This window comes from Puntigrus tetrazona, chromosome 7, assembly GCF_018831695.1.
Source record: "Puntigrus tetrazona isolate hp1 chromosome 7, ASM1883169v1, whole genome shotgun sequence".
NCBI lineage: Eukaryota > Metazoa > Chordata > Actinopteri > Cypriniformes > Cyprinidae > Puntigrus > Puntigrus tetrazona.
This window is the reverse complement of record NC_056705.1, coordinates 28,577,197-28,603,387: the sequence shown is the minus strand read 5'-3', so window position 1 is coordinate 28,603,387 and position 26,191 is coordinate 28,577,197. Positions and strand designations below refer to the sequence as shown.

Here is a 26,191-nt window from a genome sequence, read left to right as displayed (position 1 = left end):
CTAATCATCCCTCGCCATTTACTTTATGCTGGCTTTTACAGAGCTTTCGCATTCAGATTATTTTACTGCCAGACCAAGACAGCCATCACTACCTTTGCAACTAGAGCTATGAGCTACATAATTAGATTATATAATATATATATATATATATATATATATATATATATATATATATATATATATATTTATTTTTTTTTTTTTTTTTTTATTTACCACTGCAACTTTTTGTTTTTATCTGAGTTCAGTGAGAGTCAATCCAGAGCATATATGAGAGAGTCAATGCCACTGCAGCCAGTGTGAACATTACCCACTTATGTGCAATCACACTGATGAAAGGTGAGGCATAGGCCTTGTATCTCCGGGCTGTAATTTCCAAGGCTAAGTGCTGGGATGCTAATAATGCTCTTTAAACTGGAAGCAGCAAGCAGCAAAAAAGCAGCTCTTCCTTTCTCCTTTCAGCAGAGAATTCCACACCTGGGGGACTGGAATAGTCATTAAAACTACAAAATAAATTCACCTTGGGCCATAAAATCACACCATTTGCATGTTAAATCTGCTAATGCTAAGATCTGCTAATGCTATAGTATACGTTTTTGAATTAAATATACATGCCAAGGCTGTACTTAATTAATTTAAACAAAACTTTTATAACAATTTATAACAAATTTTGCCATATTTTTGCAATATTTAAAATGCAATTTATTTGTAATGACAAAGCTGTACTCCAGACTTCAGAGCCCAATGATCCTTGAGAAATAATTCTAAAATGCCAATTTGGTGCTGAAGAAAAATTCTTCTTATTATCAAAGTTAAAACTGTTATGTTGCTCATTATTTTTGTGGAAATTTATTCAGTATTACTTGATGATGTTCAGAAGAACAGCGCTTATGTAAACATTTTTTATTGTAACTATTGTTGTATTTAATGCATCCTTGCCAGATAACATTAATAAATCGTCCCAAACTGCTAAACAGCTGAATAAAAAAAAAATACTGATTATGCTTGTTTAAAAATTACATTCACCCTATCGGTTTTATTTTTTTAATAAGCTCACCATAATGTATTCTTTTCATATGTAGTTCTGCCTCTGAATTTGGTTAAAACATGCAAGTTATAAGGCAGCATCAATTCAAAATGTATCTCATCTGTTAGCTCTGCTATTTATAGAAAAAAAGGATGTCTCACAGCAGTGGGATCTTTTTTTTGGCGGCTTTACCAGGAAGGTTCATCTGAACGGTAAGATGGCAGGAAGAAAGCAAATGAATGAGGGAGAAACGTATGTGTAAGACTAAACGTGACTGTGTCTCAAATACTCTACACTGTACTAGTGTGACTGTAGTGTAAGACCATGTGTGTGTGTGTGTGTGTGTGTGCCTGCTGTAAACCTTGATTAAGTTATGTTGAGGAATTCCTCATCTCCTAGTTAATGCAAACATTGAGCTGGCATAACACACACTCCCACCAACACCGTGGTTCTCAGTTGTCTTGTCTGAGCTGATTCAGCTGTGCTGGAAAGCTTTGAACTTGCTGTGAGTAAAAGAGCTCCACTTGGCTGGAAGCACGCATTTATTCAGACAATACAGGGAGTGATACCAGACGTCAGGGGATTTCACATATGTGCACGTGAATATGTTTTGTGTGTTCTGCATGTGTCTGTGCATGTCCGAATTAGTAATTCTTGCCTTCACCTGTTGAGGGTGGCATAGAGCAACACACACGCACACACACACACACACACACAAAGATGTCTTTTCCATTCACTGAAACACATACATTTACTCAACAATATAAATGAGAACACTGAAAACCAGCTTATAGATTCAGCTACAGCTAATTACACTGCTACAAACTAACACTAAGCTAAAACAAAACTTTAATAATAATTATAACATTTTATAATAAGGTCTCATTAGTTAACCTTAGGTAATGCATAAACCAACAATGAGTAACACACTTGTTACAGTCAGTTAATTAAAATACAGCTGTTTGTTGTAAGTTTGTGTTATGGTTCACTAAATATTTAACAATTAAACCTGTGTAATTATATTAATAATATATTAATAGCAAATGTTACAATGAACAGTAACTCTAATGACTAATACTTGTTCATTTTAATGTCAACTACCGTTGTGTTAAAGTGTTAGTTATTATAAGGTGTAACTTTTTTAGGAATAAAAAATATGATTTAAATGTAAAAACAATATTTGTATTATTTTATTAGTATAAAATCTTACAAGCATATTAATTCATATTTAGATACATTTGTAATTGTAATATTTAATATTAAGGCAGAATCCATTCAAATAACACACATATACACATGTATATGTAAGTATATTTTTTTTAGAAAGTACTGCCCGCCTCGGTCTCTTAAGTAGTGTAGCAAACACACAGTAAATTAGCTGCTAGCTTAGCACTCCCTTGACAGGAGGTGCTAAACTAGCAGCCACAATTTTCATTAACTTTTACTAGTACTTCAAAAAGAGAAAGATAGGTGAAAAGAAAAAATTATGCCTCCCTTCCCCCTTGTCCCTCTGTCTCCTTCAAAACAATGACCCCATTCACAGATTCCTGCAGTGGGGCCATGATCTGGTTAAAATATCTCCCTGTCGGACATGTCCTTTGTTAGGAGACCAACTTCTTTTTTCCTTTTTTGTCATGGGCAGGGTGAATGGCTGACAACAGACTTACCTACACACCATTAAGCCAGCCCTCCTTTGATGGCAAAAGACGCCCAGGGCTGTGAATAGAGAGGGGCGGGTGCTGAAGAAATGAGAGAAAGGAGGGAAGGAGGACGGCGAGAGAAAAGAAGATAAGGAAGAAAAGAAGACCGAAGTAGTTTCTGAAGTTCACCTTCCTCTTTTTTTCTTCTTTGCGAAAGATGTTTAAGTTAAAAAAGCGTTCATTCAGAAGAATCAGGGGCCTAGCAAATATGACAAGAGAGAAGCTTAACTCTTCTAAAAGAAGTGAAGAAAGCACTACAAACGGCCACAAATTCCCCGCGTGTTTTCCAGCCGGGATACATAACTAATCCCGCTACACAAGGAGAGCGCGAAAGAGTGGAATTGTAAAAACAAGAAAAAGGGAAAATTCATAACTTACTGCTCCGCACAGGACAAGAAAAGACCCGAGTGTGGCCCGGGGCAGACAAACATAAGCTTGAAAAGCAAAGATGAAAGCTATCCCGTGATTCTTTTGTATATTACTTTCTACTTGTTTTTCTTTGTCCCAATGCAGACTGCCGACTGACAGGTGGTTGTTTTGGAAATACTTTAGCACCACTTTAATCACCGTGTCTGTGTGCGTACAGTCGCATATCTGTGCGTCTTGTCTGAGAACAGCGCAATTCATATCGCTCAAAGTGCCCATATACACCTGACCAGATGTGCCCGTCCGTCAGAAGTCAGAGGTCAGGTATCAAAGTCTCTTGTAAACAGGGTTGAAGAAGGTCACGGTGATGGGGGAAGGAGAGATAGATGATGGGATTTAGGAAGTGAACCAGGTGTTACCAGGAGTTGTGTGGGCACTGCACGTGTGGGTTCTGCTTTATATCAAAGATCTTCTCACTGTTGTTTGGAAAAACATCTGGAAGGACTACAGGAGTGCATATAATTACTGACATTAATGTTCAACACTGGTATTTACTAACGGCAATGACCAAAAACGAAACCAAACCGTTCGAATTGCTGTTGAGGAAAGATGCATGAACGTTAACTCTGAGTAAAAGAGAATATCTGACCGAGTTTTAGTGTCACGAACCAACTGCTTCACCTCAGATTGCTACTTTAAAAAATACCAACAAGTATGCAACTGCATGCATATTTTAAAATCCTTATCTGCTCAAATGGCATTTAAAGGAAAATAATAAGAGGAGCGGTGATGAGGGATAGATGTGACCAGGCACGTTGGGTCGCTGGTTTGCAGCTGGCAGCCCCTGATTGTTATCAGTTACTCTAATGTCAGCCTGATTGGCACTGAATAGTGTTTGTTGGCTGCCACAAATCATGGCTTGTCCTAACACTGCATGGGGTGTGTGTGTGTGTGTGTGTGTGTGTGTGTTGGGGACTGGACACACCCGATGTCAGTGGTGCTTTTTTTTTTTAAAAAACAAGACTAAGCAGGTGCTGAATGAAGATGCTTAATTGACTGAATCATCTCCACAAAATACACCCACTACTTCAAACTACAAACACCCACAATTGCTGAAACATCTGCTAAGGATCTGCTATGCACATCTGTACATACAGTATGAGACCGCCTGTGTTACTCTACTAAATAATTTCGAGTAATTTGCCCATATAATTCTCTGTGGGCTGTGTTTCACCAAAGCAACTAGCTTGAAAGTGCGCACATCTTAAGGCAATCACTTCATAATTTAGCAAAATGTAGAAATAAAGTAACCTGATTAGAAAGGAAGAGCCGTACAAATGGTAGTACAAATAGCTGCTATATTTCACTTAACGAAAGTTGTCATCGCAAGTCGTCTTTTCCCTCTCATTTCTGCCCTCCAGTCTTGGCTGACCCTGCCAGGCAGTTAGGGTGGAGAGATAAAGCAAATAAGGGGTGAGTGAGAAAAGTTTGCATACAGCTGTGCAGTGCTGGGCAACAGCTGCAAAGATTGCGGCAATGCTAACAAGTGATGAGAATTCCTGAAAAGACTTGGAAAGGTTGAAGGTCACTGTTACTTAGTGAAGAAAACTGAGTGCTGTCAATCAAACTTTCTGTGACCTTCAATAACCTTTACACGTATTTGTTCTATTCCCAAGCTCTGTTAAACACCTGCATTTAGCTCTAAATGTGCTTACTCTTGATATTTGTGTTTATTATTGTTTCCAAAAGTAATTGCATAATGACCCGGTTCCCCTGCTATTTTTTTCAGTGTTTCTTCTTCACGCCATACTTTGAGATAACAGAGGAAACATAATTAGCAGAGAGAAGATAAGTATAAGAACAGGAAGCAGTATTACAGTTACCCCAAACACGCTTTTATCTGAGTTAGAGACTATGACGTTGATAAGATCTACCTAATAAGAGCAGGCGTTTAAAGTGAAGTGGGCAGATGGTTGCCTTGATAGGTGTTGGTGAGAAGCGTTAGATACATTAGCAAGGTAAATTTACTTGGTAAATTTACAAGGTAGCCTGCAGGTATTTGATTCACAAAATGATAAGTTCAATTAGACCGTCAACCTGGAGGGTAAAGACCATCTGAATGCCTGTGTGTGTGAGAGAGAGAGAGAAAAAGAGGAAATATCTCTCATCTCATTTGAGGAGATTAAAGGGCCACAGTGGTCTCTAGTAATATGTCTTTGATGACAAGACAGAAGAACAAAGATGGAAAAGACAAAAACGTAAGATAGAGAGACGAGAAAGATGTCTCTCTGAAATTCCACAAGCTCTTCAGACACAGACAGCTTTGTGTGAGACAGACGGCGGGATGGAAAACTCCATGGGAATTCTATCTGTTTAAGCTGGAAAGCATGGTCAAGAGGACCTGGTCTCCTTGAAGGTCACCATGACATCACTTTGATGTTTCCTTAATGTCTACTGACTGGACAAATCAAATAGTTTGAGTGTTGCTCATGGTGGGCTCCCACACACAGCTTCCAAGACGGAGTTTTAGAGGCCAACACACTGAAATTAAATGTTAAAAATGTAAATAAAAACACACTGTTTGTTCAAAAGCTTTATAATATTTCCGAACGTCCAAAATGCAATTCGATTTTTTAAGGATTTGAGTATTTAAGCTGCTAGATGACTACTTGGGTAGGTAATATAAAATATTTAGGGTTGGACATTGAATTTAGGGTTGAACTTTCTTTGTGGGACACAACAGAGGATGTTCATACAACAAAAGTCAGTGGTTACCATTCTTCAAACTATCTTCTGTGCTCCAAAGATGATAGACAGAGGTTTGTATGGCATGGGGGAGAAATAAGTGATTTTGGAAGAACTGTTGCTTTGACTTAAAATGACTTAATTTATGTTTTAATTTGCATATAAATGCATACATACGTAGAGCTTGTGGTAAACATGGAAACTCATTCATGTGGGTCACAAACCGCAACAAAAATCATTCTGAATGCTCTATGTACTGTTTGTGTTGATATGTTGATGTATAAATAAATGCATAACTTAAATCAGTTTCCTCTAATGAAGATATTTTAAATAGGATTAAACTGCTTGATTCACATAGATTCGTGCCTTTATGACCTTTTTAGATCTTCTAAGTTCTGATTACCTGCACTTTCAAAAAGAACAGAAGTTTTCTCTCAGGTTTTTACAAAAAATTATTTTACATTTGCGATGTAATGACATAGTAGTGAGTAATAATGACAGAATTTTCATTTTTGTGTGAACTGTCCCTTTAACCCGTGATATAAGTTCCCACCATTCCACCACTAGTGCTGATTTAATATGAGACTATACACTACATCTACAAACACAGACATAGACAGAAACGTACTACCCCCTACTTTGTCTCTGATAAACATGGGGTCAGAGACAAAGTAGGGGGAGAGAATGCAGGAGCTTTAAATAAGGGCTTCTTTTTAGCAATGGGGGTTCACTGGGATGCTAAGCTCGTAAAACCAGAGTGATTTGTGATTGGTTTTATTTGGCTCCTCTGCTGGCAGATATTCAATTATTGCCTGTCTTCCTCCTTTGTCAAAAAGGTCACGACACAGTGTTTTTATATAAGCGTAAATCAAGTCAAATCTTTCTTTCTAGTGTAAACAACAGATAAGATAGATCTGAGAACAGCGAGAGCAGAGGGAGAGGCAGGTTTAAAGTATGAGCCCTCCTGCTGACGGATGCTGAAGTCCAGTTGGTGGAGTGGACAGTGAAAGGGAACAAGGGTGTTGATGGTCCCACAGCAGGAGTTGAGTGGAGCTCATGAGACAAAGTGAGACCTCCCACACCCCTTTCTGTGGGGTCCTTTACAATGATAATTGAAGGCCTTCCTTGCCGCAGAAAAACATTACAGTTATCCCCGCCACAGCAAGCCCACCCAAGGGACAGAGATAGAGAACCACTACCCTACATACAGCCTGCTGTGATTTTATCCTACATCCTGGACAGATACGTCTGAAGGACGCCACTCCTAAAACCCCTAGAAACAGCCATTTCTGCACCACCTGCTGCTCTACACACCCACTCCATTTGAACATATATAAAGCAACCCTTTTGAAGCCGATTAGCAATTTCAAAACTATTGTTCCAGATCTGCTGAAGCAGGAAAGTCATTTCACAAGCAAGCATTTAAATCAGAAAAAAAGGACGACAGCATTCTGACTCTAATGGAATGGGGTCGGTTCGTTAAAATATTCTTAAGAAAGAAGTTAAGGAATTCGCAAAAGACTTTAGCTTAGTTCAGATTTAGAAAAATGAATCTCTTAAATAATACATTTTCTTTAAATGGCAGGGTTTTATTTAGCAGTTTTTTTTCTTAAAAATGCCCGAACTTAACTGAAATGAAATGGCACACTGAATAAAACCTTTAACTACTCATCGTCAGATGGGTAACACTATCGATAAAATAAAATGATTTATGTTTCACAAACAGTTTGTGTAATAGATAACATAATATGTTTAAAAAAATCAAAGCAAGTTTAAGATAAGCCTGTTAAGAATATGACCAATAATACCATAGAAACAAAATAAGATGAATATGGTGAACAATACCATGGCGAATATACAACATGAACGGATAATGAAACATATCGCTCCTGAATAGAATGAATATCATAGTTTCATGCAAATCTTTTAATTAATCACTTAATATACACAGTACCAGTCATGTGATTTATTGGTACTGTGCTTTTATTTCATGCATTACAGTGGCGTGATATACAGCACACCGCCGCACTGTGGTATTGAAGAATTCATGTTATGAGTGCAGGTCAGGATAGTTAGTTTTTCTGAGGTGAGATACCTTAATTTCATAAATTATTAACTAACGATAGAATAATGACGCTTACATTAAGCCGTTCAACGTCTCTTCTGACCAAATTGCTGAATCGGGACATTTATCAGTTTATCTCAGGCACTCTTTTAAACTGTATCTGAGAGAGGTGTCAACGGCTTTCATTCGCGTCTTTTAAATTAAAAGTCAGAAAAACCATTTTTATAGCTTTCCATATATTTCTTATTATATAACTCCACCTACCAGTATTTATCTGCCTATTGTTAACTCTGAAAAATGCTTTATGAAGTCAGCACAGACAGTGAAGCAGCAGCGGGGTCATGCTCCATAGCTTATCATCAAGTGCAGCGTGTGGATCCAGAGTTCCCAGGGGGCTGCGGAGGTTAACGTCAGGCCATTAGGTGCACTTACCCTCTGGGCTTGATGATGCATCTCTAAAACGCTGTGGAGGTCGTGAACACACAGGTCTGACTGAGGTGAACGGAGTGAAAGAGCTTATTTTCCCTGTCTGTTTGGGTGCGTGTACACTGGATTTGGTGGGGCCTGTTAAATCCAGGATTAGCTATGAAAGAGCTAAAGGTTCACGAGAAGAGAAAGCACAATAACAGTTTTAACTATAATAGCTAATAGTAATAACTATTTTACAGATATCAAGGTTACAAATGAACCACTCCTAGTTATTGCCTTCAAACCCTCTCGCGGTTATAGAAATGAAACGTCAATTGAGACAAAGCATTGCGTTTCCTTTGTCGCCTGGAAACATTCTTTTCGTGCTTTCTCTGCAGTGTTAATTAATGAGAGCACTAAACCTCGACTGAGCTGGTCTGAACTCGACATGTTCTTAGCTCATGGCGTTTCCAAGACATTCGCTTGGTTCACAGAAGCCAGTCACTCACTTGTCATCGACGCGAAATCGCATTAATTGACATGAATTCTTTCAGGTGGTGCATAAAAATGTGACAGAGACTGCTTTATTTAACAACGTCAACAAGCTCCTGTTAATCGAGAGAGATTAGGGTCGAATAGGTGAGGTCGGGCCACATCGTGAGGTATTATGTCTAAGATTTACACTAATGCCAGGAAATATTCCACCAGATACAGCAGGACTAAATCAACAAGAACAGGGCACTTTTCAACACTTCGCTGCCATTTTTCATTAAATGCGGCTAAACAACTTAACTGTGTTTCTCTCCTTCAGCCATTCTGGCTTGTGGAAACACGAAACTAAACAAAAAGTTATGCACTGTCCTTTGGTGGTCTCTGCAAGATATGCCCTCTCCTGACCTTTTATGGACTATGGGAACAGCACTGGTCACTATGGTAGCCTGTTTAGCACAACAAGGAGAGGGTGTGTCAGAAACCCTTTAGGTGAGAGTAAAGACGCTGAGCTTCCAAAGCTTTAACAGAGAGGAATCCAAAGCTAGGCGTAATGCGCTTTTGTTGCTTTATAAAGGTTCGTATAAAGTATAAACATTATATGAAGTATATGGCAAGCATCCCTGGTCAGACTGCAGTGAGTGGGGTGAGTGAATGGGAATGTATTGGCTCGTCTTAACGAAGAGGTGGGAAAGGCTGTTGAAATATGGCTGCCTGCTGTGACACCCTGTTGCTTGCTGGCTGCCACTACGGTCCCCCTGACAACATAGAAAGCACACTCGCAAGAACAGATAAAGACCAAGCATGGCGAGTGTTTCAGCGATTAAAGTCTCTACGTCTCTACAGGCAGACGACAGTTACGCTTAAATAACAAAGATCATAGGCAGTTAGTCAGAGAATGTTTAGGGATTTCAGCTGTACCGAAAAAAGGTTGGAATACTTGAGAAATAGCAATAGCAAAACACGTGTAAATATTATGCTTTAACACATTAAGATTTTCCACAAATTACCCTGCTCAATGTAAGCAGCATAAAGTTAACTTATTTGTTTCCCATGATGTCATGAAAAACTCTCATATGTGCAGTAAAAATTAAAAATTAATCATTAGTTACTGTCATATGAAGCTTTAATTTATTTTGAAACCGTGCATTCACATATATATATAGACTTTCTTTTGCTCACTGTCAGTCTTTACTCGCCTCCTCTTTTAATCCTCTTGAAATGAGAAGTATGTAGAGAAAAGCTTGACATGTTTCTGCAAAGGTAAGATTATGTGTATCCCACCATTGTAAGCCGACACGCTATGTTTTAGTCCAGTTGTGGGATACAATTAGTGGAAGTCTGCAAAGCTTTCTGCTGAATTCAGGAAAGCGATAATTGCGTCCACAAAGTGACAGAATATTTTATTATTAAGGAAAAGCTTTATATATCTGACAAATAAACATGCATTTCATAACTGTCAAAAATATTGCATGAATGAAATCCATACAACGTCAATCATGTTGTCAGTATCTTGAGGAATCAGTTGTGAAGCTTCACAGCCATCCAAGACTCCTCTTTTAAGGCCTCACGGGACAGTAGCAGGTCATCCATGTAGCTTTAGAGTAAATTTGATTATTCACATATTGTTTTTCATATTGAATATATATATATATAAGGTTGTATGCTTTATAAGTACTAATAAACAGCCAATGTGTTAATAACAGGCATGCTAAAAAGCCACTAGTTTATAGTGAGAACTGGTACCTACTAAAGTGTTAGTATTTTCTCTGGTGTTGGGCTGACGTGCTTGTCTGAATACTGATAAGAGGTAGTAAGAGGTGATTGGCTCTGCTTCAGATAGTGGGTGTAGAATGACAGGAGCTGATGTGCTGTGTCAAAAGGTATGTTGTGTTTTACGCTAGGTTTTTAATACCTAAAGGGGCCTTTCTTTGCCCGGTTGACTTTCCGGCATCTGAGGTTAATGACAGTGCAATGAGGCCCATTCTAAAGTTGGGAGCCCCCCCCCATCACATAACTGATCGTCACTCATCAACACGTGAACCTGTGCTGACGTGCAAACGTACAAGTGTTTGTATGTTACCATGTTCACAAAAGACTAAATAAATGTGTGCGCTCCTCGTTGGCTTTTGTGCGTGTGTTCATTAGTTCAGACTTTGGTTTGACGTGTTAAGAAAAGCTGTTCGTCGTCATGATTATCTGATTTTTGACAAATGATTGTCACTGGGCATAACCAGATAGGCTCTTTCACACATTCCATGCTATCTAAACATTCGTTCACACGCAAACATGCAAAATTCAGTTGCTTTCAGAATGGATTGATAATGCACGGCCATTTTTTTTTGCACTGTCCATTATAATATATCTATAATGGACAGTGCAAAAAAAACATTACAGTGTAAGGAAAATAGATCATTTTCGGTTAAAAAAACCACAGTCTATACAAAGGCTCTTTTATTGTGTGTCATGTAAAATTTTTTTAAATTGAATGTATTTTATTAAGATGCAAATATGAGTGATTTCTTTATCTTTTATGTGAGACAAATACATTTTTAAACAGTACGATTCATTTCTTTATTGTACATTGATTTTTCATTTACTGAGCTCAATTTTAATACAAATCATATCCTTCTTAACTAATACTGATGTGGATGAGTGATTAATAGCAGTGCTGGCTTATTTATTACATGAATGTAAAATAATCAGCTCCATTTTCGACAACAAAAATATTTATTTTCACCATTATCTATAATGCGTTAAGGCAAATTAACCTCTAATTGATAGCTATCAGAAATGAATGACTTATTTTACAGGTCCACACAGAATGTTCACACATAGAATTCGTGCAGAAAGTGATTATGATATTCAAATATTTGCATGCCCCACAAGCATGGTTGTTTATCAAATGGTTGGTTAACTGAGCAATGCATTCAGCTATCGATAAGACCGTCTGAATCGGCTCCATTTATTACACGAACAGATCTTTTCCGCAGCATTGTGCCAAAAGCTCAGAATGTTTTATCTCATGCAACGCAATGGACCTTTGAAGCGTAAATGTATTGTGTTAATCGATTAAAGCTTTGGAAGACTGCAAAAAATGCTTATCTATCAATGGGATAAGAAAAATAATCTTGCTTTCTGTTTAAAATAAACTATTTTGCTTACCCCATCGGCAGATCACTTTGCTTGTTCTAAGTAAAACGATTTATTTTTCTGAAAACAAAACAGTATTTCCATTGCTTCTTTAGTAAATCCTATTTTGGAGTGTTCGAATTTTCCATCCTTGAACAACAACTTCTCTGCTGCATTTGTTAGTTAAACTAACTATACCTTGTATTAGTTTAGTTTAAACAAGTTAAACTAATGCCTTGTTTAATTATCAAAGTTAAAGGAGGTTCAGTGAACAGAGACATCGCAGTCCTCTGAGATCTGAAAGCATGTTTGATGAACGGGGGAAACATGAAGGAGAGCAAGGGTCAAACGAAGTAAAGCACCAAGTGAAACAGTAGCTCAGTAGCTCTATTTCAGGGAAGCCTTTAACACTGCGACAGACACTAAGTGGACTCCCTTTGAGCTCTAAACAGAGAACAGGAGGTGAAACGTTTAGAGACAGCAATCTATAAATGGCTGTGTACGTGTGTGTCCTTTGCTCTTACATGCTTGTTATTTCAACAACTCGATAAATTTAATATTACTTGAGGAAGAATCTGTTTGTCTGTTCAGTCTAAGAAAAATATTTACAATCGATTTTGCCATCTAATTATGTTTTCGCAGGTGTTGAGCAGTTCCCTGGGCTTTCCGTTACATTTATTATGATTGAGATCTGTTTAGAGCTTAAATTCCAAACATATACCAGCTTGTTGTGTCATGAAATTTTTTTTTCTCGCTTTGGCTTTTGGATACGCTTCAACGCTAATATTTACAGTCAATAAGACTTTCGAGGAAAACAACACTTAATAGATATTTATACTACGGAATGCAGCATGGGAGTTCGGAGTCTTCCGGGTATGTCTTTCCCTTAGCTGGGAAAATGAATATGTGAAGGAACGGACGGATTCGGAGGAATGGGGAGTGGTGAATCAAGACGATATTCAAAGCTTTTCTGACGTGTCTTAGCGTGAGACCCCATCGGGTACACCTGAAGATCGCCCGTCCTCACAGACACGAACACGCTCAGCATTTTATCTGCATTTTTGTTCTTTACGCATGTCACTGACCGCATCTTTGGTCAATATCAAACCCATCACCCTGCCCCTGACTTCTATGTCATTCCACCCTTGCCCCGCCTGGCACCTCAGGCAGCGTTCTGCCAAACCCCCCTCCGCCAGTCACTGTGTTATTGAGATGATTAGGGTATGTAACGAAGCAGATCCTTGGCCCGTGGCAACCCCTACATTCAGCAGAGCTTATTTCTGCTCGGCCCAGGGCAACGCATGCACAGACATAACCCCCCATCAATGGGCTGATGAAACGGTTAATGGCATTTATAAAGCCGGTTTATCATTTCGTAATTCATTATTTTGATCAGTGCGTTACTAACTGTTTCACATGCAAGCCTAAAGTGATACAAAGCAACTGTTAATTTAGAATAAATCACAAGATATGTCAAGCTTGTCATATGACAGCCAGAGTACCACTGCATGAGTAATGTTTGCTGTGAATAGCCCATAATATGTCAGCAATTTAAATTTGAAATTATTATCAACGCATTCAAATCTATATCTACCAATATCTTACTTGTATTTAAATGTCTGAAACATAGATAGTTTTTAATAGTTCTCATATGTTTTTTTTTATGATCCTTGGACGGCGAATCGAAATCAACAACAGAATTAGCTTAATATTCATATTTTCTCCTTACAAAGTTACTTATAGTTAGTAGAATGCCTAAAGTGGACCTACCATTAATCTACTTTTTTCACCATAAAAAGCAAACAATAATAATAATAGTAATAAAACATCTTTAAAGGTTATTCATGATTCTGTATTAAAGCCAGGGACAAAAGGAACAAAAAAAAAGTAACCAAATGACATTTAACAGAAACAGGTTTATTTGAAATTACAATTAACCCGTTAATAATGTTGTTTTATCGTTCTCTATATTAAATTAATTCGGGGGGCACGTGAATTGTGTGTGGCAATGTGATGTTGACCCATACAATCTGAAAAAGCCCTAAAGTGAGTCTCAGTCAACATTATCAAGCACCTGGCTATTTCATGTAGAAAGGTATGTTTAGCCAAAGCAGTAGCAAAGGCTTCTCTACGTGACATGATTTTAACATAATATAATGTTAAGCATGTTATTAAAAGACATACATACAGAGGGCCAGGTAACAAAATAACGTTATTACCCAGTATTTTTTTACTACAGAAACATTTTCGGAACCCATTGTTTAATGAGGAACGAAACAACAGAAACCTCAATATCAATGCTGTTCCGTGAACCCAATGGATTTGTTTTTAAGCCCTGATTACAGCCAAGGTATGTAAATCTTTACAGTGCTGTGTTATATGGAGCTGTCTGGTAGGTCTAATGTTTCAGTGACGGATCACATGTATGAAACAATGTAACTGAAACACGGCAGACTTTAATAGTCAGTAAAAACAAAGAACACCGCCAGCACCTTAACTTCATACTGACGCACAGCTAAACAAAGGCAGAACGCATTGACCAATATTTTATCAGAAAAACAATAAAATTGACTCAAGATGCTTATGCACATAATAAAGGATGTAAAATAACACATTTTCGACCAAAATCGTAGTTACGTTAATCTTTTTTGCACTTTATTTTGATTGTTTTCCTAAAATGATTTTATTTAATTTCACATTTATTTTCATTTTTAGCCCCTCTAAATTTCCTGTCTTTAATGTCTACATTTCTGGCACAATATCAAAGTCCATGTTTCATGATACTGCAACCAAAAATCTTCCATTTCAGTATGAACATGTCTTATCTAATTCTACATTTTATCTACCCACATTCATTTTACAGCTCTATCCTTCGATATATGACAATTGTTTTCTGTGTGTATTTATTTTAGATTCACCCTAAAATCTTTTAGAGAAATATTAGTAATAATAAAACTTTTCTCTGGAAATTTTAAGTTAGGTTTACGAAGGAGGTTTAGGGCAGGCATAGGTCTATCCTCCATATGCTCCCTTTCGGACCAAAGTATGTGTATAGGAAAACTTTGCTGGCCGGTGTGAAGCAGAACTTGAAAGCTAGAGTAATATAACAGGCCCATGTCAAGGAAGAGATGAGCAGGGAAGGGGACCATGGACCATTGGTGTGATCCCAGTTTGCTGTGCTCTAAAAGCTGTTAGTTCAGCTTGTTTCTGAACACTCTTTTTGGCCAGGCTTTCATTAAAAATTTGAAAAAAATCATGCTTGACACATTTTTCTTCAGCTGAAAAAAAATAAAAGAGAAAGCACAATGTGCTATGAAAACACGACCCAACTATACAGAGCATCAAAGCTCTCGAGCTAGGTATCATATATTAGCATTTATTTTTTTTTACATGGTGAGCAAGAGATCCTGCTGATTTACACAACCTCTACACGTATGATTTAAGAAAACCATGTTAGTTTTGTACCTTTTGTGATGGAAGACCCATATGGACCTTGTAAAAACATCTCGGCACGTTCTTGCACATTTGGGTCCACACAACACGCAACAGAGTTTCTAAACAGCATATAAATAAAAGACACGTAAAGATATGTATCGCGTTTCCAATGTTTTTCCAACTGTCTAAACGTGTTAGGATGTAAATGTAGTGTGCATGCATGATACATCTAAGGCATAGTAGGTTCCCTGTATGTAAGCCACCTTTTCTAAAGAAAATATCTGATAGTAGAATCCAGCAAAAAATACTAAATCAATTAATCTTAACATTTTTACAAGCTGGGTAAAGATGCTAATAAAATGGACGAAATAAAAGCATTTATTGTTTGACTCAATGCTCTGAGGGACAGAAGTCAACAGAATTGGTTAGTAATGTTCAGGTGACAAAACATTTATTTGTTTGTATATTTAATTATGTATTCTAGGAAAATGTACTGTTTAACATGAAGGAATTTTGTGTATGGACTTTTCACAAATTTCAATTTTAGTAAAAGAAAATGTCTGTACAATGGATGTCCTGACAGACAATTTCCAGTAGGTTTCTTTTCCACCAAATGTTTTTTCTACAGTGTTTATTTAAATATACTGTTTTTCTTTCTCCCTTTTACTCTTTCCTATTCATGACCAACCATTTTCTAACAGAAATCCCATATCAGTGTTTACTAGAGAAGCCAACAAAGCAAGACGAACTCCTTTCAAACAAGACTATCTGGATTTACACCTACTTCTCTTTGGATGAACTACTCGAGCCAGCCCAGATTAGATGTATCTATATTTAATTTCATCCAAAGCCTCACAAAGTTCCACACAAACTTACCATTTTTATATCACTCTCAACAGACAAGAAGAGACTGGAAATGCCACAGCTGGCTTGGTCTCTTACGACGGCTGAAGGAAATTGAGCATCTCGGGCTGTAGGCCGACACTGTGCGGACCACCTGCTATGAGCGCTACAGGAAAACACCACTCAGCAGTAGGTCAGAGTCCGAGGCTTTGAAGCCACACCAGGGAAACATTAAAACTCAGTTTGAGTTAGAGGAGAGGGCAGCGGCTGGCCTTTTGCAAGTCCCAAGAGCACAAAGTGTTAAGAGAAGGAGTCTCTTTTCCATCACCACCACAGGAAACCAGCACTAGGCTTTGAGCAGTGGTCTGAATCGCCCTTGGAAGCCAATTTATAGCTCAGCAAAGTTAGCTGAAGTTGCAGCTAATGGTTTACACCACACGCCTGGTGAGGTTGAAGTCCCATTTGGTTTGAAGACTGTGATACAGATGTTATTTCTTCAGACAGGATGGGGGCATATCTCTGAATCAGTTCAGTGGATCGTTAAACACAGTTAATCAGCAATGCAAGTGTGTTGTTATATATTTCTCATTAACTAAAGGTAATGCTCTCCCACGTTGGTTAAAATAGGGTTAAAAACAGAGAGAGACCCAAAAGAAAGTTCTTGACTATGGAGATGGCGTGATCTGGGGAGATTCCTTCAGAAGTGCTGAAGATGTCAAAACATGCTGTTCCTGAACATCAAACAATGTAGTAAGCCTTGAGTCAAATTCATCTTTTTGTCGGTGTCCTACTGAAACCTGCAGTGTTTCTGACCGCAGTTTGGTGTAATCCATACTACAAAGCTGGATGTTAATGAATGAACAGAGCAGAGACAGATTGTATATACTTCCTCCCAGACTGCCGGAGTCCTGAGGCAAACAGAGTTAGCTGATCATTTACAGCACTGCAGGATGTGTGGAATAAACACGTTTGGTTATCATTAATATGGCATAAACACAAAGACATGCACGCACGCATGTATATGCACATGTAGTTTTTGACTGATAGGTCAGGGAAGGCTCTTATATCTAATATTTGGAACTATGAAAAGAAAAGTCACAAATGAGAATTTTTTTCTCTTAAATCAGGGATGCTGTGGTTAGTCACGTTTTTACTCTTTTAAATTTGTTAAATATTTACTTATTAATATTTCATTAATTAAAAACATTTGCATGATAATTTAATCATTAATAGTCAAATGACGTTGTTTTAAAATTATTTTTTTATTTCAATTTTACTTTTACATCATTTTAAACAACTATGTCTGTCTTTATCACATCACTGAAGCCCATGATACTGCAAGTTTTCAAGATTTCTTCTCAAAAATATACAAGACCAGGTCATCCAAATGATCGTATCCACATTGCTAGTATATCTTATAATCTTGTGCATGTCTCTTTTCATTTCCCCTAAGAATTTTTTAGAGAAACATTAGCGACAGAGTTGATATGATCAAACTAAAACATAATCTTCTGGGAGTCTACCGACTGCTGGACAAATATACCGTATGAATTAACATAACACAATGTTCCTATTAAAGATAACTGCTTGATTACACTAGTTAGAGACACACTGATGAGATCAACCAAGTAGGTCCTGAGCTGTGACGGGGGAACTGAACCAATGCAGTAGAACTTTTCTTCACCAGAGGTACAAATCTCGGCCATTAACAGAAACCACAGACCACATTTGGCTGTAAAACATAATGACTTGGCTGGTGCACACTCAACCAACCAATGGGCTGACAGACTAACTGAGCACAGTAAATAAAAACTCAAACTCATCCAACCATTTCTGAAACAACTCAAATCAATAGACATTAAAAATCGCCATTCCATTTCCTTCTTCATTCTCTCCGCTCTCCCATGTGATTACACGTTATTGTCTTTTACAGGCTGAAAGAGTAAAAAGAAAACCTGCAGGATCTGCCTTAAATCTGCCTTGGAGCACTAAAGCAGGAACAGACAGGAGAGGCCGACAGGTAAAAATGTCATGGAGAGAGTGATGAAGAACATTTATCTTCTTAAGGGGTGACAAGAGAGTAAGTAAATGGTGGTCTCAGGAAAGATGTGATGTTCTCGGATTAAGCAGAAGGGTAAATGTTTGCTAAGCAAAAAGCATCAGAGTTGAAGGTAATAATACAGAGATCAGAGGTGGTGTGTGTGTGTGTGTGTGTGTGTGTGTGTGTGTGTGTGTGTGTGGGGTGCAGGTGAGGGGGTTCAGCTGCTTAGCCAACGGTTGGAGACTAAGCTGAGGCCTGCCCCTGTCACAGGTTTTGGGAATGCCATCACGGGAATGTCTAGCTCCAGGGGCTTAGGTCTGAAAGGGGGCTGACGTATACCATTTTTCATTCCATCCTTACATCCGCAAGCGATGCAGTGCACCGAAACTCCGAATGATTGCAGCCGTATATCTATTACCACTGAAATTATCTCTAATTTAACAATAATGTGACATACATACTTGCCATGCTTTATGCATGATAGTACTTGACCGTGCTGAGCTAAACTATGCTACTATAGTAGATTACACTATAATATTACAGATTCAGACATTGATGATTGAATTTCAGAAGAGTTTGTTAAGGTAAGAATGAGCAGTTCTGTATATCCTTGAATATAAATCACATTTTTTTATCATCTGAAACAGGCTGAGGCTTATACCCCATGTACGTAATGCACTTCAAGCACGCAGAATAGTAATAAACTGTGAGTTTACACTAACATGACTTATCTTTGTCTTCCGGGAAAGACAGTACGTCATATAGGTTTGGCATGACATAACATTTTTATGTTTAAAATTTACAGTTTCTAAAAAAAGCCCCTTCAGAAAGTTCAAGCACAAACGGATCATAGAGAAGGGCACTTTATCACTTGGCATCAGCTGCTGAAAACTGTTTATATAATTCACAGGTGGACAGATCATAGGTAAAGAATGAAGGAGGAATTAAGGAGATCCTGTACAATGGATATGTGGGGGAAAAAACAACAGAGGGAAGAAAGGATGATGTAGTCCCGCGGAGAGGGAGGGAAGGCCTGACACAGTTGAATAAACAGAGCTTTCCAATAACAGCACAACACAGAATAACTGCAAGATGCATAAATCAGACAGATGCAGTATTGACTGCTTGTTCACTGTCAATATTTTCTTAATCTAAGTACTAAATAAAATAGTGTGCTTCTATGTATATACTATGTATATATGAGGCTCATTCACAGCAATGGTGAACGTATAGATGAAGCAAAGTTTGCTTGGGAGTTTTGTCCCGAGGGTGCCAATTTACTCTGAAGGTTATACGGATGACAGAGAAGGGTGGGGTACAAGAATGAGTGAAAGCAAGCCAGCCATCAACAAATGAAAAAAAAAAAAAAAACAGAAAGAAAAGAGCAAAAATCCGTTTCAAAGCAAATAGTAAATCCAGACGAAGGCTACAGTGACATGTCGATGGTGTAAGACAAGGCATGTACAACGAACTAAAACAACATAAACATAAACCTGCCTATACATTTCAATAAAAGGGGGCCCTCTTTAAGCAGTAAAAACTCTTAAACCCTGAGGGGAATTTCTATTTTCTTCCATAAACCCATCAATCTTTCATCTGTCTATTTTTCTATTTACTTTGGAGTAGAGGTGTAAACAAACACCTCCACCCAAAAAACATCTCCTGCACCATCTATGCTAAAAACACGAATGATTTCAAATGATTTCACTCTAAAGAGAAGCAATCAGACTTATTATTTCTTTTCTTTGCCAGTAATAAACCGATAATGGAATAGTCAGGTGATTTCTGTTTGTGTCCCTTCTTCTCCTTCTTTTACAGTGTTTCAGAAAACCCGTGAGTGAAGGAAAGAATGTTAAGATGCTCTCTCCACACTCTCTCACTCTATTCCCTAGTGTAACCTTCGACCCATTGTTAGCTTTGAACATGAGTGAACAAGGATCCCGGTGAGCTGTATCATACATGTAGATTCGATGGCAAGACAGAAACAGAAATGTCACTGGCATGCCTTTAGTCCCGTCACTCTCTTAAATCAGCTGCGGAGGAGAAATCTGTCATCACCTCTGAGACTTTAATCTCTCAAATCTCTGGAATTTATTACTGACACTTTTGAAGAGCTACTTGGTGCATGATTTGAAATGTTTAACGGGAAGAAGGAACATGTAACAGAAAGATGGAGATCAGGATAGAAGATATAAAGATTCAAAAAAGTAAAGAAATAACGTATGATGGGCAAAAAAGGCCATGTAGAGCTGTAGGAAAGGGTGAGGGAAAGAGCAAGCTTTTACAGCTTGTATGAAATTAAATGACCCTCAGCAGTCGAACGAGTCTTAGTAGCGTGCTGTGATTTATACTCATGTTGTATTGATTGTAACAGCAGGACATTATAGAAGAGCCTCGCTCGAGATGTGACGGAGGGAAGCAGTAAAGGCCTGGCCACACACGTGGTCCCACAAACATCCACACCTCGGCATACAGATGTTATCCATCGTCATGAGAGATGAAAAGGCAGTAAAATCTTTCTGCTTTCTGGCAAAAATGTGCAGATCTAAAGGATCCCTATCAAACAAGCACAAGCCTCTGTACAGTAAAAACAGGCCAAGTAAGGAGCAAAGCTCTCACTGACATTAACATGAACTCATTTCTGCTCGGTAACTAATCCAAACCTGATCGAGCAAAGAGAGAAACGATAATGTAGGTAACAGCAGAAACCACGTGGCAAGTAAACTGCAATAAAATCCTGCTCAAATCTTTACATTTATTATCAAGAAAGAGAAGGCTGAAAATGAACATAGACAGTGAGAACATTTAGAATAAACTTGAATGCTTATAAGCTTTATCAGGAAGGAAACCGGAGAAATAGAAGAAAGGAATGCAATGTAAATGCAATGCAGATATTACTACACTGCCGTTTCAGAAATTAAGAAAACAATTAAATAAAACTGGTGTGTGTATCTCACTTTAGTTCATTCCAGGGGAACTGCCGCAGGCTAACAGCTATAAAACAATATCTGACTGCTCGCTATTATATCAGTAAATTCAATTTCCTCATTTAGACCATTGATATGATATTTAACACATATATCAAACATAGAATCAGTAAACTTCTCCATCACGCTCTCAATTGTCTAGAGCTGACAACTCATCTATCTCACTCCACTTATCCTGCTATCAAATTGAGGGCCATAAACATTACCTCCTGGTGTTACAGCTTTTAAATGGATGAAGGGGACATGAGAATATGCGCCCCAGGGAAGGTTCAAATGGTGAGGGGCACTAACAAATCACAAAGCAATCACAAAGTGTCTTGGTCTGACCTGGAGGAATGTTCAAGAAAGCGACACCTGCAGCAAGGAAAAGTGCAGAAAAATTCTCAACACGTTGTACCAGGCAGCCCAGGAATTCCTCAAGGGGGAGGAAGCTTGATAGCACTAAAACAATATTCGCACAAAAAGCACAACAGTTCCTTGTGAAAGTGTGAGAACTTAGTGATAATGAAGATTAGTCATGCATGTTTTTGTGTCTTTACAATCCACCTTCCCCTCCTTAACGCTGACCTAACATTAATCCTAATGTTGTGTACCTGAAGTAAGCAGTTATTATACACACAAAAACTGATATTTTACATTAAATATTTAAATTTTTATTTAGAGCTTCAGAGAATTTTAAAGGGAAAGGATCCCTTACTCAACATGCACCTAGTTATTGGAATCCATTGCCTTTGTGTATTTGTCACGAAACCCCTCAGCTAAAGTACTTTAACATGCATTCATATTTTTCTAGATCGCATAAACCACTTTATATCTCTTTCTCTCTCTTTCTCTCTCTCCACTGATACGGTGATTTCGGCTGCGGTTTCTTGCATGCTTTGCTATAGAACACATCAAAAAAGCTCTTCCAGTATTAAGTAGGACAGGATACTATCACAAACAATATCAGTCTGTTTTAGAAAGGCTACGACATGTAATTGGCTGTTTTGCCAAAATGATTTAGATTATTGCAGGAATATTGCAAGAACAATGTTTTTGAGAGCCTGCAGATAAGGACTGCCAGAAGTGATAGCTTATCTGTGCATATATATCAAAATAAAAGATATGGAGTGCATTCCATATATCTCTATATAAATATTTGAACTGCTACCCTACTCAGTTTATATCTTATTTATATTTTAGCAGTATCAAATACAAAAACTCTAGATTTTTCTAAAACATCTTTCCTGATGTGAGACTTTGTTTTAAAAGGGTCCATTGAAATCTTTAATTTGATGCTTCTAACTAAATACCAGTTTCTTCTTGCCTATTGAAAAATTTGAATGCCATTTGGCTTGGAAATACTTAAATACGTAAATGAAATAATAAAATGTATAATTAAAACATTTGTTTAGTCATCACAAATTCTTATAACTAAGAGATTACACTAAAACGAATAAACTGTGAGTTTTTAAATTGTTTGATAGTAACACTTAAGGTTTTCTCTAGTATTGAGATGTGCTCCTATGTTTATTTCACTAGTTCACTAACACCTGACTCCTTGTATTGCCCCGCTCATCATAATCCAGTTAAAGAATTTGAACCAATTAACCTTTTAAAATCCATGTAGAAGCTTAAAATTGCTCTTAAATATCAGCACACTACAATAAAGCTTGATTGTTCTTGCCGGTAAGAAAAAAAGGAATGGTAAAACCATTCACCTAAGACCCTGACCTCTGTCTTAACCCCATCAAAGGCTCCTAAGAATTTTTCTCCTCATTCTTGTTGACCTTATCTGAATTATGTTGGAGGTCTGACCCTCTACGAGCTTCATCTACCTCCCAAGGGTTTGAAATGAGTTGATGTCTACATTAGGAGGTGTTTAAAGAAAACTGTCCAGAAAGCATTCGCTAAGCTGACTTTTACTTCTCAAACATCTATTAAACATGGTTGAATGATGTACATTTTTTTAGATCTGAACTCATTCTATGGCCTAAGATCTACTCTTATAAAAAGAGGCCCACTCTCTTTAGTCCACATCAACACCACTGGTATCCCACAGGGATTACTGCTTGGCCCCTTACTGTTCTGCATCCACACTAATAACTCAACCGTGTCAAATTTGTAGTTTCTCATGTGCTGTACTGAGTATTGACAACCATCAACTGCACATCATTTACACCAAATGACTTTACACGCAGAGATCACACTTCAAATGCAGCTTCTGCGACCATACGATTGGATTATATCTCTGATTTTATGTCTATAAACCAGGAATGTGCAACATTTTAGAATCAAAAATTGGCTCCTTATCGGTTCTTGAGTGTGAGCTTGATCTGATCAGCCCACACAGGAAGTTGAACTGCAACCTAAATTGAATTTACAGCTAGTATAATTTACTGAATTAAAATTCGAATTATTTTTACAAGCACTGGCATTTTGGGACGTGTTCTTCCACTACGGACAGTAAAACAATAGGCAATTTAAATAAATGTTATTCAGTTATTTTATTAAAAATAAACAGGGAAAATATTCTATAGAAGATATTTCAAACGATCGAAGTTTTAAGTGAGGTCATAGGTGCGAATGATTCAAGGACTCCCATAATCTTTCTCCATTTTCACAGATCACATCCTAATTGACTCCTAGCTAACACACTTACCATTGTGGACCATATTGAAGCAAAACATGAGTGCTTCATGCTAAGGAACTTGAGGAAAACCCAGTCCTCCATTAATTACCACTCTGCTAAGCTGTATGTTACTGCAGGCTATAATTATTTCATGACTAGGCTACACTGCAAGCAACAACTCACCATCCCACCTGCGTCACGTCAGTTTGATCCCATCCAAAACGCTGCTCGATGTGTTTAACCTCTATATATTCTCAAATGCATTTGCTCCCATTCACAGCTATAATTAAATACAAGACTCTGTTTCTATTGCTCACACCCAGGCCACTCCTTAACTTCTACAGGCACCCAGAAGAGTTCAATCGTAACTTACTTTCAAATAAAGCCTCAAGAGACAACTTTTCGTAATTCTTTTCATCATTTCTCTATAAGCATTCATACTCACCGTATATGAAGCGATTAAGCCTGCACCTTAATATCTCCTTAATTGTTTTTCTACCAATTAAAACAATTGAATACCTCTGCTAATCTGTAATGAGTTGTCTGTAACTACATAACAAATGTTTTCAAGGGGTACACCGCTATAATCACCTCAACATGAGCCAAAGGTGATACATTTCAATAGCGTATGCATTCTAGACTTGCACTTGAAATAAAACATGAGCGTAATTTCAACATCTATGAGCAACACTCTTTTTAGAAGACCGAGTTTCACCAGATGGGTGTGGCAAAGAAACAGGGTACTTTGCATATTAATTAGAAGGAGGGGTTTTTGTCAGTTTGGTGATGAGAGGACCGAGAATCTTCACAAATCATCAAACAAGAAAACACACTAAAAAAAATAGTGATTTTTAACAGTAAAAAAAAGGCACACAAATAGTTTACAGGTTGTTATTTGTCAAGTGATTGTGTCTTAAAAAGACATTCAAATGTGTTTGCAAAACTCAACCCAAACGCGATGAGCTAAATGTGTATTACTAGGAACAACTTGGAGTATAAGTTACATAACAAATGATTTAACCTATGCTTAATAAAAACACACAAAACTAAATACACGAGAAGCACTGTTCTGCGTTTTAATAATGATAAAAGACTCACCCCTTGAGCAGACACTGCATACAAGAAAACCGGTAACACAAAACTCCTGTGAAGGGAGATAAACAAAACCATCATATGTGCTCTAAAGAAATAAAGCGCTTTATATAACTCGGTGTCTAAAGCTGACACCTCACTGTTTAACATCCAAGTGTCTGAATTTGTAACCAAGCGTAACGAAACGGCTTCTCCGGTTATAAATGTACTTACCAAAGCTTCATTTTGCCAAGCTTTGAGGAAAACGCAGGTAATGTATCCTCGGCGTCTTCACGGTAAGCCTCTGTTAATGGCTTCAGACCTGTTCATTTGAGAATCCGGTGAGCGGTTCGTCCACTTCGAAGGGCAAGAAGTGAGATTAGTGTAAATATAAACAATCAGGGCCCGAACGAGAGACAAAAATACATATTTTTTCACATGCAAAAAGTATTTTATGAGGTTTTGCTTCTGTGTGTCCCTTGAGAATAAGAGAAGTTCACTCACAAGAAACTTCTGTGTTGGAAACGCTCTCCTCGCGGCGGAGTCGATTCACGCACCGCTGAGAGTGCGCCGTGCTCGGAGAAGAGGGCGGGACCTTCAGCCGTCAATCACCCGCGCCTCGCGCTTTGCCTCTATACGGAGATAACAACCGCATGCTCACAAACTTATCAGTAAACATTGTAACGCTCGTGTAACCCAAATTTCATTAATCTAGCCTAACTCTCACACAACTGGACAAAACGTAATAAAAAAAATTGCATGAACGCATAAAATGATAAGAGCTGATTCAAGTAACTCCATACATAATAATGCATGTCTAACTCAATATTAATCAGCCATAGGTTGGAAAAACGACCAATTTTAACAAGTCAACCTTCCTGTCTAGCGATTCATTTCAGTAAATGCAACTGCAACAATTAGGCAAAACGTCTTTTTAGACATCAATTAGGCCAAAAATGATTTCCACTTAATATAGATAGCTTATAACTAATGATTTAATAGATAATAATAATAATAACAACATAGCCTTTTTTTATATCATACATACCTAAGTATTTCTGTTTCATAGTTGTATTAAAATTATTTTTATTGTCAATATCATATGCATGTGATGCGTCCTCCGCCGCGACCTCGCTAATAAATCCCCTTATAAAATCAAAAGGACAAAACGGCGATTTAAATAGTTTATAACAACGGCTTATCCAACAAAAAGCCCCAAAAGGTGTTTAAATGTAACTTTTCGTTCCCCATGATTTTGCAGCGTAAAGTTTGCG

General features: G+C 37.8%; 1 protein-coding gene across 5 annotated transcripts in view; it reads right to left on the bottom strand.

Annotated features, from left to right (window-relative positions):
- The window catches only part of col4a6 (collagen, type IV, alpha 6), a 68,958-nt gene extending 43,451 nt beyond the window's left edge, over positions 1-25,507 (bottom strand). For all 5 annotated transcript variants that reach the window (XM_043244411.1, XM_043244413.1, XM_043244414.1 and 2 more), the window contains exons 1-3: positions 25,422-25,507; positions 25,152-25,274; positions 24,945-24,990 (exon numbers count right to left, since the gene is read on the bottom strand). In XM_043244411.1, coding sequence (XP_043100346.1) covers positions 24,945-24,990; positions 25,152-25,162 — 57 coding nt within the window. In that variant the 5' untranslated portion in view covers positions 25,163-25,274; positions 25,422-25,507. The remainder of the gene's footprint in view (positions 1-24,944; positions 24,991-25,151; positions 25,275-25,421) is intronic.
- Between the last annotated feature and the right edge of the window lie 684 nt (positions 25,508-26,191).